The sequence below is a fragment of the Planococcus citri genome, chromosome 2 (genome assembly GCF_950023065.1).
Source record: "Planococcus citri chromosome 2, ihPlaCitr1.1, whole genome shotgun sequence".
Taxonomy (NCBI): domain Eukaryota; kingdom Metazoa; phylum Arthropoda; class Insecta; order Hemiptera; family Pseudococcidae; genus Planococcus; species Planococcus citri.
Genome location: NC_088678.1, coordinates 65,874,297 through 65,894,660, shown reverse-complemented (window position 1 = coordinate 65,894,660; position 20,364 = coordinate 65,874,297). Strand labels below are relative to the sequence as shown.

The window sequence follows — 20,364 nt, the reverse complement described above, 5'->3', positions numbered from 1 at the left end:
GCCTTGTCCAAAAATCTGTTTTCTGCTAAAAATTGCTCAAAACATTCACTTTTTTCAATATAATCCCATTTTTTTCCAAAATTGTTCAGTATCTAGTATTGCTTTGTTTGCGAAAAATTGTCAAATAGCCATGCGCTTTGTGTCGCATAAATTGCTAACAGCAATTCTTTTCTTTTTATTTGCCCAAAAATCTCGCTTTTTTACCAAAATGTTTGTCGAGAAGTCTTGTTTTTTGCTGAAACTGCCGATAAAAGTTTTCACTGTCTTTTGATCAAATTGTCAACGCCTTAATTTCCAAAAAATCCTACTCTTCGCAAAAATTGTCAAAGTCCCAGTCAAGTTTTTTTTCACTTTTTTTCTGTTTCAAAATGTTTCATATAGCTTTTGTGGTTAATTTTTGGTCATTTTTTTAATTTTTTTAAATAATCAAAGTTACTTTAAAAAAATGATGATTATGGAAATAATGAAAACATCAATAGCGCCTAAATGTAAATCAAAAAAATTAAAAGAAAACTTGAAAAGACCTGGTATGTAGGAAAATCGCATTTTTTGCAAAAAAATAAATAAATAAATAATCAATTTCAAGTTCGATCGAGAAGTTGCAGCAATTTTTTTATGAGTAGATTTAATCATTTGTCTTTGCTATGTAGAAAATAGGTAATCTGAGAAATACCAGCTCAAGAATTTACCAAAAGGTAACAAGAGCTTTACATTTGCTAAACCTTGCGTCAATATCTTCTAGGAATAGCTAATCATCTGGAAAAATTTTGGAATTCTTTTTATCAAGTACATATTTCAGAATGAAACGATAACTCGCAGATGTGAAAAAATATCAACTGAATAAAAAATCTCTTTCAATTGTATCAATCCTATACTTACTTACGTACCTATTTGGTTATCATTTTTTTTAATCAATGAAGTCAACGAGTCAACTTAGTTAACGAACAGTTTTTATCTCAAACGCAAAATTACCTATTCAATTACCTAATACAGAATCGAAGAGCGGATAAAAAAGTATTCCAGCTATTTTTTTATCTAATATTTTTCTCATAAATAGTTACAGGGTAGGTAAAAGTCAATCAACTTCGCGAGTCCACAAAATAAATACCTACGATACCTAGACCTACGCTAAACAACCGAAATGATTAGGTAGGCGCTAACCCTAGCAAATTTCCAATTTACCTGTTCAATGAAAACCGAAAACAAAAATTTTGCTATATTGCATGAAAGAGAAAACACAAAAACAGACTTGGTAACCTAAACAGTGCATGCGTACGTAGAATATAGAGTTGCTGATTTGAGCATTTTAACGTCCATCGAGGCAGGCATCGATATTCGATCAGCGAAAATGTGATGTTTTGAAAGCACGGGCCGGTTTACACTTTTCACGTTCTTCGTTCATCGTTTTAATTTTAAAGAGATCGAAAGCAGTAAATGAGGATACAAGGATGAAGGATTTGAATTAGGAATAGTTTCTCAATGATTTTACTTTTCAGCCTTATTAGGTACGTAAATTGAATTGATTTTTGAGACGAGCCTTCTACATTCTGAATTTTTGCAGTGGGAAAATAGATGGGTATATTTTACGAATGATATTTTCATTGTGTTGTCGAGGTAATTTTCCGTCTACTCGTATTTAGAAATGTTGCATTTTTTTCAATTTTGTAAAATTTTTGAATTTAAAAAATTGAGGAAAATTTGACCCAAGTGAACTGGTCAAGTCGTATTCGAGTTCAATGTCACTTGTCAACTTTATCAGGCGCCTAAACCCGAGAAAATGAGAATTTTATCAATCGTAAGACTCTTTTAATCGATGCAAGATACCGTTGATTTAGAAGAAAAAAACGCTCTTCTTATGGTGATTATTTTAGGTTAAGATTAATCATCAACAAGATATTCCGAGAATTGAGTCAGACCATGGGTACTACATCTTGATCTTTTCAATCAACTCGTGATACATTGTCTTTGAATTCGAAATGTCTGCATGAGTAATACGAAACGAACATAATATAATGTAAACTACGTTTGATAAGTACAGAAGTGACCGCTATAATCTAAATACTACATCTATATACTCGTAAGTCGTAGGCTACGTCGTATAGTCTACCTACACACTACAGCTATACTTAGTTACATTGTAAAGCAATGGCGACGATTGAAATTTCCTAGAAGATAAAGTTACACGTTTTACATGTATACTGTACAGTAGATAAGTATAGTAAATTCAAGGCTGCGGACAGAAGCATACAATGCTGGAAATTTACAAACTCAGCAAATCTATTGAGAATTTTATCTTATGATATTTTCTCAGCGTTAATAAGCTGACTGGACGTTTTGCCATATGCATTGAAACCTAATCAGTTGAAACCAGTACCACCCCATAGACCAATGTTACACCTACCTACCGCTATACGTAGGTAAGTTGAAAAGGAAATGATTTTTTTTCTATTCAACTTATGGTAGGTATAATATTGTTTACAAAATCATGATGTCATCTTTCAATAGTGTTCCGATTGGAAGGTATAAAGGCTCGTGATTTCTGTCGGTTTCATAAGAGACGTCTGATGAATACGTGATGGGAAACCGTTGAGGTTGATTTTCTCATTTCCGCATTTGTAATAATAAGGTTTAGCGAATTTTTAACGAGGTATACCCTCGGATCTTGCAACCAGATCCAAATTTCGAGCTGAAGAAGATGATTTTTGGATTTTTAGCTAATTTTTTAAAATGGCATAGGTAAATATAAACGAGTAGCTTGGAACTAATTTTCTATAAAAAAAGAAAAATGAAGAGATGAAAGCCTGTAAATCGGTTTACATGTTAAAGTCATTCGAACCTCTGAATCAATTGCCATCTTTTTCGAGCCTCCAACAAAAACTGAATTTCCTCCAGTACCTAATTTCAAGTCGCTTCAGAAAGCGTTGTAATCATACTTTGGCAGGTGAGCAAACCCGAGAGGACTGGTTAAAAAGTGTGTGTGTGTTTTTTTTACAATTTTTGGTTCTCGATCGAATCTCTCAAAATTCCAAAATCGTCAATTTTTGAAATAAATCTCTCAAATTTCGTCCACCACCTGAAGTCGACTCCCTCTCTCAGAAATTTGTAATGACCTGTTACTAAAATAAGAATAGAAAACATGGATCAAAGTCTCCTCTACTCAATATTCATTTTTACACATTTAAAGTCTTGATAAAATATCAGAAAGCAGGTTTGAAAGTTTGAGAGGTATAATACGTATGAGCATACCTATCTAATTCATTGATTTTTTTCTAAAGTCAGACAATCTGACATAATTTCGGAAGGTTGACAGCTTTGTTCCAAGTTTTCAGTAAAATTCGATCAATTTTCTTTTTATTTTAAAAGTCTTACATGTTTCCAGAAAATCAACAGATTTCCTGCTCCCTCAGAATTTCAAAAGTCAACCCTATATACTGATTCCTAAATGGTCTGTTTCATTCCAAGTATTTCGAAGTCTCGCATAATGTCAGAAAGGCAACATTTTCCCCCCAAGTTTTCATGAATCAGCGTCTTCATATGTAATCAATTGATTTTCTTTCAAAATTTTAAAAATCTAGCATAATGTTAGAAATTTTGGAAAGACCCCATCCATGTCAAAATCATCTTGGGAAGCTCAAAATTTGGTTCTGGCGAAGTAACCTCTGGAATTGGCATTCTTTGATTGGAACCAAACCGTGTTAAATCGCGAGAGCAGGTCTTTGTTAAGATCCCCGCGTAACCAAAATTTCAATTTCTTAAATAAATTTTTTGATTTTTGGAAAATTTTAGTAAATTTTAAAATTACGTTTTTAGGGTGATTTGTAAGCATTGTTAAGAATGAAATATCATTTTTTTGGAGCAAATAATACAATTCCCACGTATATCAACAACTGTAACTTTGGACCATTCCAGAGCCTCCAGCGATTTCTCCAAATTTCTCCAGAAACTTCAAATCATTCTGGAAAGGCCAAAAATGAACTTTAGTACCAATAACTTTGATAGGTACTTGTTGTGCACCCTCTCGACCGTTTTTGCTTGTTACTGTAAAATTCCAGAAATTCCAGTTCAAAAGTGAGTGAATTTTTTACCAATTTTTTCAACCCGTTTTAAAGAGTTCTGGAGCCTCCAGCAGATTTTTAAAACTTGAAATTTCCCCAAAATTTCATCAAACTGAGATGGAGAGTCGAAATTCATTCTGAAAACTAATTTCAATACGCTACGAAGTCAACTGCAGGGGGGTTTCAAGTCGTTTTGGAGTATCCAGCGATTTTTTGAAAATTACTGGAGCCTCCAGTAGATTTTTGAAACTTTAAATTTCCTAAAAATTTCATCAAACGGAGATGGAAAGTCAAAATTCGTTCTGCAAACTAATTTCATTACGCTACGAAGTCGTCTGCTGGTGGATTTCAAGTCGTTTTGGAGGCTCCAGCGACCTTTTTGAGAGGTCGTGTGGTGTTTTTTTGGAAAATTAAAATTTCCAAAAAGTAGCTGGAAGCTTCAAAATCGTTTAAAACCATTTGAAACCACCATGTAGTCGACTTCATATCGTATTGAAATTAGTTTGCGAGGTAAATTTCAGCTTGCCAACTCCATTTGGTGAAGGTTCCAGTAATTTTTAAAAAGTCGCTGGAGGCTCCAAAATGATTTGAACCCACCTGAAGTCGTCTTCAGAGAGTCTTAAAATTGGGGTGTAAAGTAAATTTCAGCTTTCCATCTCCATTTGATGAAATTTTGTAAAAATTTAAAGTGTCAAAAATCTGATGGAGGCTCCAGGAATTTTCAAAAAGTCGCCGGAGGCTCCAAAACGACTTGAAATTTACCTGCAGTACTTCGTAGCGCATTGAAATTAGTTTACAGAATACATTTCAGCTTTCCAACTCTATTTTGGTAAAATTTTGTGGGAATTTCGAGTTTGAAAAATCTGCTGGAGGCTCCAGAACTCCTCAAAACTGTTTGAAACAGTTTCCAATCGATTCGGCATGTCGAAAATAGGGTGTATCCCAAATTTCAGCTTTCTCGGTCAATTTGGTAAAATTTTGATTTTTTCCCTCATTTTTGGCCTAAATTTGATTTTCAAAAATTCGCCAAAAATCGAAAAACGCACTTTAGCACTTGAAATTTTGACAGGTGATAAATTTTTGCTTGATCTTTCGATCTACCCTTGTACAGTCTGAAACATTTTGTGCAAGTTCTATATATGTTAGAACGCAAAATCTGCGATTTCGGCTGACCTGTCAATCAAAATGGCCGCCATTTTGTAAGTGAGACAATTTTTTTTTAGTACAAGGGCTAGAAATGTTCCTTAGGACTCCCCCTTTAAGAAAAAAGTGTTATCCCGGATGATGGACGGGGGATGCAATAGATCCTCAAGCAGTCTCCCCGACTAAAATGTTATATTCTATGAAAAAGTTTGAAAATTTCCATTAAAACTGTTTTTTTTTGGATTTTTAAAAATTTGCCAAAAATAAAAAAAAATGAATTATGGAATCTGACATTTTGGTTACACGGTTTTTGGGATATGTAGGTTCACTTTACTCAAAGAAAATTATATTTCTTGAAAAAGTTTTAAAATTTCACTTGAAACAGTTTTTTTTTGAATTTTTAAAAATTCGCCAAGAATCCAAAAAATGAACTTCAGAATTTAAAATTTTGGGATATGCTCTTCCGATCTAGCTTGGTTTCGTTCAAATCGAAAGGTGCCAGTTCAAAAGGTTCACTTGTGAAATGTGAGTATTTGAGTAACATTATGCTCTTTCAATGAGTCAAATTTCATCTCAATCGGAGTTTACAGGTTTAAAGATTTCCTTCTTGAGCTTATTCGACTCTTTTACGTCCTAAAATCAATCCATCTTTGACTCATGGTTGGTTTGATATCCTTTAATTATTCTGTTCCATCTGTTTGGTGCTGTTCAAGTATTGTAAGAATGTATCAAAACCAAGAGAGAAATGTCGCATTAGGCTTTCTTTATTTTTTAAAGAAAACATTCGATTGTTTTTGTTGAAACGTAATTTTGATGAAAAGAATTTGAGATTAGCCCTGAATACGTACATGTGATTATGAGGTAGGCAGAGGTACCTTGTATACGTTATCGGTCAATTTATATCTCATTGTTGATAATAAAAAATACAAAACTTTTTTAGACTTGATCTGTAGCTCAATCAACTGACCTTTTTTCTCTCATTTCACAATTCTTTTCCTTTTTTGAGTTGAGAAGAATTTTGTTTCATATTGTGGGAACGTCGAGAGATGGAAATCCTCTCGTAGGCTATGTATAATCTATGAATCATGTTTATACATGATGGAGACGCTATCAAGTATCCCGTTTTCTCAGCAACATTATCGTGTGTGCGTATTTAATGAAAAAGCTGACGTTGGAAAATAATAAACTCGACTATCGTGTATTGTATCGTAGTCACAGTCAGAATCACATGTTTTAAATGTATATAGTCGTAGTCTAACGATCATGATACAGAACAAAAATATAATTTCTTCGAACTTACTGTAAAAGAAATTTTTAAATTTGGTGTATCAAAAACGATCTTGTACCTAAATCGTACGCCTGGGAAGTCACGCCACCGACAATACGTCATAAATTGACACCAATAATATTCTGTAAACAAAAAGTAGGCCCATACAGGTACGCAAACATTACAAATAATGCTTACGTTCGCTATTTAGGATGCGGAATTTTCGATATTCCGTTTCGATGAAAAAGAAATTAATTCGGTTCGTTTTTACTACGTATTTAATTGCAATGTGCCCAATACCAATAAGCAGTAAAAGTATAAGTACATATTGTAGGTATGTACAATCATCGAGGAGTTATATCTATTACAAAATGGTCAAAAAAAATTCATTTTGCCTTTCCAAAATGATTTGAAATGTTTGGAAGAAATTGAAAACTTGCTGAAGGCTTTGAAATACCTGAAATGAGTACTTTTTGAGTCGATTAAACTTTTCGAATTTTTTCTACCTTTCTGTAGCCCATCTGTTTGTGAACTCTGACTGGAGTTTTAGGCACTAAAGTTCATCGTGATCTTTCCGGTGGAATTTTCAATTCCTACAGAAATTGAAAATTCACTGCTTGAAGCTTTAAAATGACCTAAAACCGGGTTGTTTTCTAGTTGAGTATCTGCATAGACACAAAAGACGATTTTTTAAAAAAATGTGCAGCCTAAGTATGTTTCAGAAAATCGCGGATTTTATAATTTTATCTGGAATAAAATAAGGGCCAATAATTTTTACTGTTGAAATTATTTGCCTGAAATGCAACATCAGCAACTCTAAATTGTCCAAAAGGACCATCATTTATACTTACACCAACGAAAATTATCTGCATAGATTCCAAAGTTCAGTTTTGGTCTCTCTACTGCATTCATTTGAAATTCCTTGAGAAAATTGATGACTTGCTGAGGGCTCCAGAATGGCTCAAAAATGGTTGTTTTCCTGTTAAGAGTGTTGAAATAAAGAATAAAAATTATATTTTTTGAAAAAATTGGAGATTTGCTGTAATTGCAGCTTTTTTAAATTTTCGTGAAGTGACCAAAAGTCCAAAAATGAACTTATGCCCCTAAAAATTTGGTCTCGGGATTTTTAGGGCAAACTCGTTTGATCCAGCTCACAAAAGGAATATTTTTCGAATTTTGGCGACTTTCAAAATTCAAAATTGATCATTTTCAACGATTTCGACTTATTTTAAAATGTGCATATTATTCATTTGGTGAAGATGAAGGAAATCGACCCTGAAAATAATAAGTATCAACATCCCCGAGCCGAAATTCATCATTTCCGGTTATTCTGAAGCCACCAGCAGCACGATTTTCGATTTCTTCAGAATTTTTTAATTTTTTCAAATGACGTAGAAATGAATTTGAGCGAGTAGAAATCGAGGTGCAGGGGTGAGAATGAGCCATAACTAGATTTTTACTACCTGTTCGAATTTCGTTCCTTCTGGAGAAACCGAAAATTGCGCTGGAGACTGTAGAATGGGGCTCAAATGTGATATTTTTAAAAATCTCAAACAAGAAACAAATTGACCCGAGGGTAAAAGTTTTTGAAAATTTGATTTCAAGAGGTCTCGAAACGATGATGTTTTTTTTAAATTTTTTTAAATTATAGAATTTTAAAGATTTTTTAAAAGGATGTCAATTTTGAAAAAAAAATGAAACGGGCCCAAGTGAGGGTGAAAGCTCTTGAAAATTTGTATTTCGAGAGGCATAAAAACGATAATTACTTTTTTGTGAGAAGTTGATTTTTTCACTTTGAAACTTTAAAAGTTGAATTATATAGGTAGGTACTTACTTATTTTTTTAGAAGTTTCAATTTTTTCGCTCCTGCAAATACTTTTGCCCCCTCCCTCTCGACGGTCCTCAGAGGATGAGTTTTAGTAAAGATACAGATATTCATGCAATAAGGCTATTGACGTATTGCGGGTTGCGTGTCGGTTTGCCTGAACCTTATCAGTTTGGTGGGCATTCTTATCAGTGCTCAAAAAAATTTCAAGAAAACCTTCAAAATTTTATGCTTTTTTATCGTTTTTTCTTCAATTTTGAATTTTGAATTTTTTTAAAATGAAAAGTCATGGTCAACACTTGTAGTTTATGTGGGGGAAAAGAGGGTTCCTTGTTTCGAATCCCCCAAATAAACAAGCAAGTTGGCCAAGTCGATCAAGCCGTTCTGAAAGATCGGCGAAGAGTTTGGTTGAATGTTTATTTCAAATGCAGAAAAAAAGTGTTTGATAAAAATATACAGAATTTCAGAGTTTGTGATCGGCATTTCGTTACTGGTAAGTTGAAACGTTCAGAATTATTCTAGATTTCAGTTGGTTTATTTCATAGAAATGTACATTGACGTGACTTTTTTTTCATTTCATTCTAGGAAAACCGGCTCATTTTAAAGATATCAAGAATGAAGATTGGGCGCCTACTCGTAATCTTACTCGGACTCCAAAAAAAACAAATGCTGTGTCGCCTCAATCTCTGAAATCACCCGTTACTACTCCTAAATCATCTGTCAAAGACATAAATTGGATATATAAACGCGATCGTTTGAGAAGAAAATTGTTTCGAAATGATCCAGATTTTGATGAAGTGAGCTCACACATATGATTATTATCATTTAGAGTTTAGTTTGTGATGTTTTAATTTGTTCTCACTTTTGTAATCGTAGGTGCACAATGGAGTAGCGGCTGAAAATGGAATGGTTGTGGAAAATATTCGTAATGAAATCGCATCTGAAAATGTAGGCAATAACGACGAAAAAAATGTAAGGCTCTGTGTATTTGCTTCCTTATTACAACTTCATTTTCAGACTGGCTGATATATATTCTATTCATTACGTTATCATATCATTTGCAGGCACAGAATACTGGCACATCAGAACATATTGTGGACGATAAAGAAATTATAGCAAATCTCCTGAAACAATTGACGAATTCACGTTTATCAAATGCTAGACTGCAATACAAAGTTGGACAATTATCATTGACAGAAGCGAGCTTCGAAAATAATGACAAAAAAACGAAATATTTCACCGGACTTTCAAATTTCAAGTTGTTGAAACACATTCTAAATTACATTGACGTGTCTTTAAACCATGTGGTTGTTCGCAAATTGACCAACTTTCAAAAATTACTGCTAACACTGATGAAGCTGAGGAAAAATTACGATTTTGCAGATTTGGCATATCGATTTGGTAAGATTTTTTACTGATATTTGTTACTTTTGAACTGATCTATTACTTATAAAGTTACCTACATCGTTTTATTCCCTTGCAGATATCTCTACTGACACTGCTAGCCGAGTATTTGAAAAAGTAGTGGTTCTATTAGAATACTCCTTGCGATATGTTGTTCATTGGCCAGAAAGAAAAAATTTGCGTCTGCTTATGCCGGAGTGTTTTATTGCAGCTTTTGGAAATTCAGTAGCAGTTATCATAGATACCTTTGGCATAAAAACAGAACGACCAAGTTCGATGGAAGCTGCTTCACTGCTGTATTCTACGTACTATCACGCTCATACGGTCAAATTTCTTATAGGAATCACACCTCACTGCTTCATTTCGTACATTTCATCTGGGTGGGGAGGCCGTGCATCTGACAAACACATTTCAGAGGAACCTGAGTTTCTAGACCATTTGGTACCAGGTGACATTGTTCTTGCTGATAGGGGATTTCGTATCAGCGAAGTGGTAGCAGTTCAACAGTGCACCTTAAAAACGCCTGCTTTTGTTAAAGGAAAAAATCAACTTCATAATAAAGAAATACAAGAAAGTAGATCGATCTCTGCTGTCAGAATTCATGTTGAACGAGTAATCGGAGTTCTTCGCCAAAAATTTGAAATTTTAAATGGTGTAATTCCTATCACAATTTTGAATTGTGAACACAATGGTGTCCCTTTACTCGATATTGTATTACGAACCTGCTGTATACTTACCAATTTATGTGATAGAATTGTTGATTTGTAATTTTGTTCTTGTTGTTTATTTTATTATTAGGGCTAGGATTTTTATGATAATGCTTTTTTCTTGTAGCAACACCCTATACGGCATAGATACATTTCGTTTGCGATTCATTGCATTCTGAGGCGAATGGTGAAAGGTGATAGTGCTTTTTTTTGCTTTTTTTGGGTTTAAATGCTTCAAAATGCTTATTTTGGCCCAAAAACGCAGAAATTTTGCCTTTTTTCGTTGTTACCTTTTTTAGGTGAAAAATTTGTAAAATTGTTTGGTTCAAGTTAGTTATACGTACTTAAGGGAGGTATCTTGCACGTTTTAAAAAACCTTAATTTTGATATGTAACATGGTAGGATTTGATAGCGCTTTTTTTTGCTTTTTTCTTACATTTTTATTGTATTTTTACAGCGCTTGAAACGAGTTTGATAGCGCTTAAAAATCCTAGCCCTACTTATTATCAAATTATGTTCTTGTTCTTCACTACCGTTTTTCGCTCATTTCAAATTATCAGTCACACGGTCATTTATAAAAATATAAATTGAAAAAATACACAAGTTAGAAAAAGGATCGTCAGTTTTTATTTCAACGAGCACAATAAAACAACTTATAAATAAAACTTTGAAGAGTAAGAGTAAAATACAAAACAGAATAAAAAGAGAACAAAAAAAGTACTAAACTACAGAAAACTTATAGTTGAAGCTTGCGTACATCAGTTTTTATTTCAATTCAACGAGCACAATAAAACAACTTATAGGTAAATAAAACTTTGAAGAGTAAGAGTAAAAAACAAAAAAGAATAAAAAGAGAACAAAAAAAGTACTGAACTACAGAAAACTTATAGTTGAAACTTGCGTAGATCAGTTTTTATTTCAACGAGCATAATAAAACAACTTATAGGTAAATAAAACTTTGAAGAGTAAGAGTAAAAAACAAAAAAGAATAAAAAGAGAATAAAAAAAGTACTAAACTACAGAAAACTTATAGTTGAAGCTTGCGTAGACGACTGCCATATCTTGCCAGTAATTCCGGAAGAATAGAGTTGTGAAAAAAAGCAGAACTTTTTTGAATTATTTCTTGTTGCACAGCTCTATCTGGGTAAATGCGTTGAATAAAAGGTTCTTCTGACTCACTCCAAACTAAAAAATCTCCATATGGGACATCGCAGCACATCAATTGAAGTTGGACTTGATAATGGTAGTTATGATTCTTACGTAATGATAAAGAACCGTTTGACTCCTCCAGGTACAATAAGTCCGCCATCTTTTTATTTCGAAGACAAAATGGACATTTAATTTCCAAAATTCCTATTCCGCAACAGGCGCATCTTACAAGCTGATCAGGAGTCGCTCCCAAATGAAAGTAAGCATGGTGTATAAAAAATCCACTGGGAGCCACCTCCAAATCGTAGTGCTGGCTTTCACGAACGGAGAAATATTTATTAATACCATCAGATTCATGTTTACATCCCCAGTCAGTTGCTGCGTTGGAAAACTTCACTCCGTAACAGATTTTCTTTATCAATGACATGTTAGAAAAGTTACCTTGTGCAGCGCACATTTCTTTTACAATAGAAGCAGTAATTCTACCTTTTCTGATTTTGAACCAATCATCACAGTGACTTTGTTTTCTTGTATTCAATTCAACTTGCGCAATTTCAGAGATCGTCAAGTTGAAGTTTAAGTTCTTCCCTTTCTCTACTAATTCGTCATAATTTAATGACAAATTTTCGTCAGTATACAGACGATTATATATCAAAGGAAATTTCGCAATTTTTCTAGCTAGATTCTGTTGAAATGGCGGTACCACGCTAAATGCCGAACAATTCGGATTCGATGGTTCCAATCCTTGAAGGAATTGTTGTAAATTAGCCAGGTCATGGATCTTCTCAGCTGGGTACTTCTTAAAAGTGATCTGTTTCTTAGCTTTCAACTCAGGATTACGTTTTCTTTTCACTGCTGCTACAAAATTAATATTTCCGATTTTCTTAGGAAGTAGTTTAAACTTTTGAGATGGTACACCCCATGTTCGTGTCGTATCAGTTGCACTCGTTTTCTGAATTGCCAAGCTGAGAAGATAATACAATATAGCTCCGACGTGACTGCATGCCTCATCAAGACCGGCGATACATGTACAGCCTGCGCAAATGATTTTCGGTTCATCATTTATCAACACACAAGGCACAAGGTTCTTTTCATTCAATTTTTGGGAATGTTTCACCTGAAAGAAAAAAAGTCACAGTAGTGAAAAAAGTAAAGACGTAGAGCAATGTAATGAGACTATTGGTGGCTACAGATTTCGCGTACGAGGTAAATAATATTTGAAAACACGAATACTAACCTCGGCCATCACCAATACATAATTTTTGATGGACGTCATTACTATTTTTTCAACCCATCTATCGATGAAAAATTTGTACGATTCCGTTGCCTTGAAGGCCCGTTTCTGTTCTTTGCCGTCGTAGCTCGGACGTTCTATCAGAAAATCATAAACGTGACCATAGTTTAAAGCGGGAATATTCTGCTTCGTGAGATTCTTCCATACACTTTTTGAGCTTCGCTCATTATATAACTTATATGGATCTACTCCCAAGACGGTGAAGACATGCAGGCCTGCTGCATGGTGCTCATTACTTGAAATTACTGTGTTTTAAAAATTGCCGAAGGCAAGAAATACACAAACAAACTTTCACTTTTCACATTTTGATCATTTTAAATCATTATTAATCGTAATAAAATTGTATTTCAATTAATTGGAAGCGAAAATTGCGAAAATTAATGAAAGGTTTCCGAACACTGATAAGACGCCCACCAAACCGATAACGTGCAGGCAAACCGACACGCAACCCGCAATACGTCAATAGCCTTATTTTAGAAAATTTCCCAACGATCAAAAATTTTTTTGTTTTTTGATTTTTTTTCTGAAAATTGGGTAAAATGCGGATATAAACTCGTTAGACAGGTCGAGAATGAGCAAAAACTCGATTCTTGGCTACCTAAATTGATTTCCAAGCCTTCTGAAGGTATTTCAAAATTTTGGAAAAATCGATAATTGTGCTGCAAAATCCTAAATTTCCTAAAATGATGAAATATGATTCGAGGAGATTATAATAGTTTGGTTCAGGACATCAGAATTAATTCTTATTACCGTATTTTCATGAAAAAAATCCACCTAGGTACCCAAATGGTCAAAAATAGTGAATTTTGAATTTTCAAGAATTCGTCAAAAATTAAAAAAAATCCATTTCAGCAGATGGAATTTTGGTTGTGGAAGTTTCAAACCATACTGTTTCTTAAAATCGTGGTAGGGTACCATTCGAATCAAAGATGCACACTTTGAAAATGTACCTGGTTTATTTTGTTGAAAAACTAAAATGCAATTTGGTTCAAGTGGTTATTTTTGTGACAAAAAAACGCAACTGTAGGTAGAGCCGGTAGAGGTACTACGTATTTATAACATGATAGGCATTTCATAGGATTTCAACCGTTGCCATACCCTGTAAAATATTACTTTTCGATTATTGACTCCTGTTGTAGGTATGTAGTCGTGTATGTTCTTACATTCACCCATCGCCCGTAATCGAATTTTCTTTCTCAACGAAATAAATAAACACGACTTCGACTATTCAGCAAAAATACCCTGTTATCATATTCCGAATTAGACATCACATGTATAGATTGAGATACGTACTACATATAATCTTGATAAAAATCATATTGTGTGTTCTGTCGAAGCGGGAGAAATTAATTTTTATTGCCTTAATAAGGGTTAAACACAGCGAACTGGTGAAAAGTCTTGTACGAGTCATACAAAAGAAAAAAAATCAATCCCTTTTTCCTTTTTTTTTTTGGTAAACATTTTTATTAGTAAGATAACAAGCCTTTTATTCTAACGCCGAAGCGGATTGACTTGCTGGTGACTGGTTCGTTTTGTTGTCGAATCTTTTCCTCTTTCCGCCTTTCGTCTTTCGGTCTTCGAAATAAGAATCGCGCAATTTCGACCTTTCTTTGCATTTTGCTTCCTTTATTTTCGTACCGCGGCGCGGCGGTTGCATTGAAGTACTTTGTTGTGTTTTTTTTTTTTTTTCAAGTAAGTAGGTTTTGTGAAGAGCTACTTATTCATTTATTGCTGAAGCAAAGCAAAACTGAGTCATGTTTATGGGTGGTATTTTACGGGTTACTTTTCATCTACAATATGTAGGCTATGACTATGAGTGTCTATCTACCTAGTATCTAGTATCTACGTATTTCAACTATCGCTTTATTGTGTGAACTGCAGTATTATAGCTGCGGAAGTTAATCTTTTCTTGGGAAGTTGGGATAATTTTACTTACCTACTCGTAGTTAGAAAAAAATCAGGTTGTTAAAATTGGTAAAATTGAATTCAAATTGAAAAATCTTACAACGAGGTGTGGGTGGCATGCTATCTCAGTGAGCCAAATTTCAACTGAGTTATCTACGTAAGTATTTACGTAAAATTTATTTTGCACCTTTGCATGAGAAATCGAGAGTGAGTTTGTGGAATGTAGGCTAATCCAATAATTAAATAATTTTTATTGGTTGTTCACAACGAATAAATTACGATAAAAACAATTACCTAATTATAATACAAAATCGCTTTCACTTATTCATCATATTATTTATCTATGACCCTAACGATATCAAGCTGCATTTATTATCAAAAAGTTCAATTGAGTAGGTATATTTTTTCAAGCATTACACTCGATTACGATGTTATTAATTAGTCTATTAATACCTATCAATACCAATTAAAAATGTTATCTGCGGAGACATATCCATAATAGAGATGTATATTGTATAAGTACACTCATACTTTAGAGTAGGTATAGGTAATTATTTATTTTTGAACTTAGATGAGTAGGTAATAGGTATGTCTCGAAAGAATTAAAATACATATCAACTTTGTAGTATGTTGTGTACGGAATTTGTAATACTTAAGTACCTATCAAATCACAAGATCTTGAATCTTGATCCTCGATAAAAAAGAAAAAAACATACACAGATAAAATTTTCTAGTAGATCAACGAGGCTACTCGATATTGTAGTCATTAGTCATCAGATTACGTAAATACCTACTCGTAATCAGTGCATGCAAAAAAAAAATGGAATGCAGTATAGTGAATAGGTATTAGATGGCAGCATAATTATGTACTTTATTTTCGAATACTCAGGCACTCAGGCTAATAATTTTTTCTCAACTCGTGCTTCAAGTTTTCCCAAAATTCCGTTCTTTCACCGTTCAATTTGCCATCTACCAATCTATTTTCGTTATCTATTTGCATGTAACACGGTTTATCAATAGTTGAGGGAGCCCAAAGTGCTTTCAGTTCATCGACATTAGGATTACTGCAAAAAAATAACAATGAAAATTGTCAAATAGGTGTTCATGGCGAGTGACTTTTTTGTATAGGTACTCGTATTCGCAAATGCAGTTTATTTATGCTACGTAGATGTGTGAATTTCATAATTCTTTACCCAGTCTTGGCGAATTGTGTGACCATTTTTGTGAAAGTGCGGATCATTTGTACAGTCTCTTTGGATAGGCCTCGATTCGGATCATCCCAAGCAAAAGTTATTGGTGTCCAGTAACTGAAGTCGGCTGCGTGAAATGTTCCTGCAATACATATTTAATTTTTTTACTTTTTCCCATTTATTCCCCTCTTTTTTCGTACTCCTCTTATATTCAATTCTATTGAATTTTTTTTTTTTCGAAACTGAGAAAGTCAACTATATAGAGGTATACAACCGATTCCCTCCTCACTTATCGATTATTGCCTAACTCAAGTATGTAATAACGCTAATCCATAATTGTGTTTTTCTTTGTTTCAGGTGAGTACGCAATTATGGCTATAAATGATCTATAAATACCTAGAATATGTACTCACGTGTAAGGATAAGTAAGTCATGAAGTGTTTATAGAGCTAATTGAAATTGATTGAACGAAACAATCAATTTTACAATTAATTGTGCATGCAGACAGAAGATACGGAATCGGGTATTATTTTAGAGCAAATTTGCTCAGACTGAACTTGAAGGTCCAACTTTCGTTTCATTGGTATAGTGTGTATTGTGTACTTAGCTAATTCCATTACCTTGTACGGATTCCTCCATTAGCACAGGTAGCTTCTCTTTTAGGGTGCAAGCGTTTCCTTCGAAAGTGAACTTGTAAACATAAACAGACTCAGGCAGGTCCTCAGCCACCACATTAAGCAAAGTGTCGTATAAATCTGAATTAGCCAGATCTGTGTAAACCTGCGAGTACAATCACTAGATTTTGAGAAAAAATTATTTGAAAGAAAAGAGTGTATTAGCTTAAAATTTTTCAAAAACGTTCTAAAAGTATTTTTGGTGAAATACGTAATTATTTGAATTTCTCGTGATGTTTTAAGCCATTTTGATAGGTCGCATGACATTTTTTTCGAAAATCCCCAGAAATCATAACTTAATTTTGAGCTCAATATTCCTCAAAAATTCTCAAAAAGTATTTTTGTTGAAATGTATGAATTTTTTGTGAAATTTTAAGCCATTTTGATTGGTTGCACGATATTGTTTTCGAAAATTTCAAAACTCATTACCCAATTTTGAGCTAAAAAATTTTCAAAAATGCTTTAAAAGTATTTTTGGTTAAATATAGTTAAATACTTATTTGGATTTCTTGAAATATTTTGAGTCATTTTGATAGATCGCATGACGTCTTTTTCGAAAAGCCCTAAGAATCGTAAACCTAATTTTGGGCTTAACATTCCTCAAAAATGCTCTAAAAGTATTTTTGTTGAAATATTTAATATGAATTTTTCGTGAAATTTTAAGCCATTTTGATCGGTTGCATGACATCTTTTTCAAAAATTTCAAAACTCATTACCCAATTTTGAGTTCAAAATTTTTCAAAAACTCTCTAAAAATATTTTCAGTTGAATATTTGGATTTCTTGTGATATTGTGAGTCATTTTGATAGATCGCGTGACATCTTTTTCGAAAAGCCCTAAAAATCGTAACCTAATTTTGAGCTTAACATTCCTTAAAAAATGTTTTCTTTGGGATATATGGATTTTTCGTGAAGTTTTAACCCATTTTGGTAGGTCGCATGACATTTTTTTCCAAAAACCCCCAAAAATCATAACCTATTTTTTGGACTCAACATTCTTCAAAAATGCACAAAAAATGTTTTCAGCGAAAATTTGGATTTCTCGTGAAACTTTGAGCCTTTTCGACAGGTTACACGATACTTTTTTAAAAATCCCGAAAATCACAAACCAACTCTTGGGCTCAACATGTTTTCAAATTTTTTTTCAGAATATTTGAACTTCTCGCAAAATTTTAACCCATTTTGATAGGTCATTGACATTTTTTTTCAAAACTTCTAAAGCCAGATGAATTGTTTGCACCGCAAAAGTTCCAGTTAGCATTATTTACTTTAATCTATGTACCTATTTATTTATTGTTTCATGTACTCGACTTCGTATCGAAATGAAGATAAAAGTGCGTAAAAAAATAAAGTAACTTTCATACCTACTTATCTGTTGAAGGTTTCTTTGACTCTTTCCCCTCTATGAATGAATATCTACTTCATACATTCAATAATTACGAGTGTGTCGAGTGATAGATGTTTGTAGGTGGTTGGTCCGTATTGAGTCGCTTTTTTTTCTTCGATACCTGTTGTTATATTCTGCACCGTTAAAATTTGTTTTCAATTTGTTAGTTAATTTTTGAAAAGCAATTATCAGCCACGTTTCAAGAATGTTCGGTTTTTGTAATCGAAACCAAGTAGGAATGAAAGTCTACGCGTGAATGAACATTAGTTTCTTTTGAAACTTTTTCAAACTTGCAATCGCAGACAGGCCACCTGCAGTGGATATTTTTGAAAATTTTCCGAATTGATATGAGGAAATATGCCTTCATCGCCTAAGCGATGATTAAATTAATCATCACCATAGAGATGATGAATAAAATAACTCCCTTAAACTGCAAGTTCGGTAATGTGTTAACTCCTACTACTGTGCTACTCCTACTACGTAGCTATAACGTAATCGCGCGCAGCAAACGCATAGAACGCATCCGATGCACCCAAAAATAGTATAAATAGAGCAACACGGACGCGAGCCAAACTAGTTGTATTTAAAATGGGCTAAACTTCTAAATAAGTTGAGCTTCCAAATGATCTTGGACTCGGCGATCGCGCGAAGCTGGTTCTTGGTCAGAAAGTGCATTTATGTAGATACGAGTAAGATGAGATCCCTCTACGGGGATGCTCATCTCCTTTTATTCAGTCTTCGCCCACTTTTAGTGGTTAAAATGTTTCTCGTTTCGTGATTTAAATTATCGTATACGTAATTAATCGCGTCCACACCGGATATCATCCGATTATGCTGGCCATCGGAGATAGTCCTAGAAGAATAGGTACCTCGTGTATTACATTGCTGTCGACCGGCCTAGTATTAGTGAGCCACCTTGAAAGAGACAGTAGAAGCGGACATTATGTGAACCTGGGTGAGTATATCTCACCATTTATTCCGAAATTGCATGCAATTTCTAGGGTATCTAATTACCCACCTTCAGTAATCCATTAACGCGCGTCGTAAGGTATAAGCTTGTGCATGTACCTATTATAGAACAACCCTATAGTTATTCTATACTTCTTTATCTTTGTACCCTTTTTAATATGTATTTGATTTCATTATTTCTAATTAACAATAAACATATTATCACTTTAGTGTAATTAATATGAGTTTTATTGGTAATTAGAGATTATTTCTGTGGAGAATGAGCTGCATGACTGAAACCTCTCCGATATATTGAGCTAACCAGGCGAGGCATAAATTCACTACCTTAGGGAATATTTCTTGACTTAAGCACGTAGGTAGGAATTCTGATAAAAACTATCTATATCAATCATGTAAGATCTCACTCTATCATATTGGCGCCTAACTTCCGCGTAATTCTTCCGAAAATTGCAAAATTTTCAGTCAGACTTACTAAAAAACCCACACTTAAAAATTCAAATTTTTTCAAAATTCTCAAACTTTTCGATTTTTTCAAATTTTGTCAAACTTGAATTTCAAATGGTTCTCCTAAAGAACACAATTCGAGTGAAAAAATATGATTTTCCAAGATATGTTGCATGTCAAAATTGACTAATCACTTAGTCTGGCGCCTGACGTGGATGAACTTCTCTAGAAAAAATCATACATGCCACAGATCTTCGAAAACTCATAATATAAAAATTTAAATTTACCAAAAATTAATTTTTGAACTTCCTTGAATCCAAAAAGCTCGAAAAACGAGCATAATTCAAGCTAAAAATTACGTTTCAACGATAAGCCTTTGACCTTTGAACTCAAAGGCCACAGTACCTTACGAAATTAATTTTTGAAGTTTCTTGAATTCAAAAAGCTCATGAAAAAACGAGCATTATTCAAGCTAAAAATTACGTTTCGGATTAATCTAAATTATATCCTTCTAAAAATTTTTTTTTTTTTGTTGTTTGGTCTTTTTTCTTTTTCGTTTTGATTTTTTTTTAAATTCTTGTACCCCACTGAAAATACGTTTTTTGCCTCGAAGTCTCGTAGATAGGTCTTTAGGTAATATGATAGCTCATATTTTAATGAGAAAAGTTTCAGTACATAATGCTTACTAACACAATGCTAAAATAATGTAGTATATTTTTATGTATATAAAATGAATTTTTTCCAAACACTCTTTCGTGCATAAATTGCGAATAGGGGCAGGAAAAGATTCTAAAATACTTTCCGATTCATGATTCGTAAAAATACAAGTCGGAGTCAAAATAATAAATTCTTTTAAAAAAACGAAAGTGGTTACTACTCTGTGACCTACATGGTGGGTAGGTAGCTGCGGCTATATCATACTAATCGAGAAAAAACTCCCTGCTGAGCAAGG

The 20,364-nt window shown here is 33.5% G+C and overlaps 2 protein-coding genes across 2 annotated transcripts; one reads left to right on the top strand and one right to left on the bottom strand.

Moving 5' to 3' along the window:
• Positions 1-8,400: 8,400 nt before the first annotated feature.
• LOC135837151 (uncharacterized) lies at positions 8,401-10,501 on the top strand. Its single transcript, XM_065352330.1, has 5 exons — positions 8,401-8,783; positions 8,876-9,087; positions 9,167-9,262; positions 9,355-9,691; positions 9,774-10,501. Exons 1-5 carry the CDS (start codon positions 8,579-8,581, stop codon positions 10,460-10,462), a joined length of 1,539 nt encoding a protein of 512 aa, XP_065208402.1. The 5' UTR covers positions 8,401-8,578; the 3' UTR covers positions 10,463-10,501.
• Positions 10,502-11,005: 504 nt separating this feature from the next.
• Positions 11,006-13,311, bottom strand: LOC135837152 (uncharacterized). Its single transcript, XM_065352331.1, has 2 exons — positions 12,788-13,311; positions 11,006-12,667 (listed from the first exon to the last, which is right to left on the bottom strand). The coding sequence occupies exons 1-2, from the start codon at positions 12,824-12,826 to the stop codon at positions 11,429-11,431; spliced, it is 1,278 nt and encodes a 425-aa protein (XP_065208403.1). The 5' UTR covers positions 12,827-13,311; the 3' UTR covers positions 11,006-11,428.
• Between the last annotated feature and the right edge of the window lie 7,053 nt (positions 13,312-20,364).

Excerpts from the sequence above, each read along its gene's own strand:
- LOC135837151 (XM_065352330.1), top strand. The coding sequence starts at position 8,579 with ATGGTCAACACTTGTAGTTTATGTGGGGGAAAAGAGGGTTCCTTGTTT. Across the intron at positions 8,784-8,875 it reads TGATCGGCATTTCGTTACTG|GAAAACCGGCTCATTTTAAA; the intron begins GTAAGTTGAAAC and ends ATTTCATTCTAG. Across the intron at positions 9,263-9,354 it reads GCAATAACGACGAAAAAAAT|GCACAGAATACTGGCACATC; the intron begins GTAAGGCTCTGT and ends TATCATTTGCAG.
- LOC135837152 (XM_065352331.1), bottom strand. The coding sequence starts at position 12,826 with ATGACGTCCATCAAAAATTATGTATTGGTGATGGCCGAG. Across the intron at positions 12,668-12,787 it reads ATGTATTGGTGATGGCCGAG|GTGAAACATTCCCAAAAATT; the intron begins GTTAGTATTCGT and ends TTTTTCTTTCAG.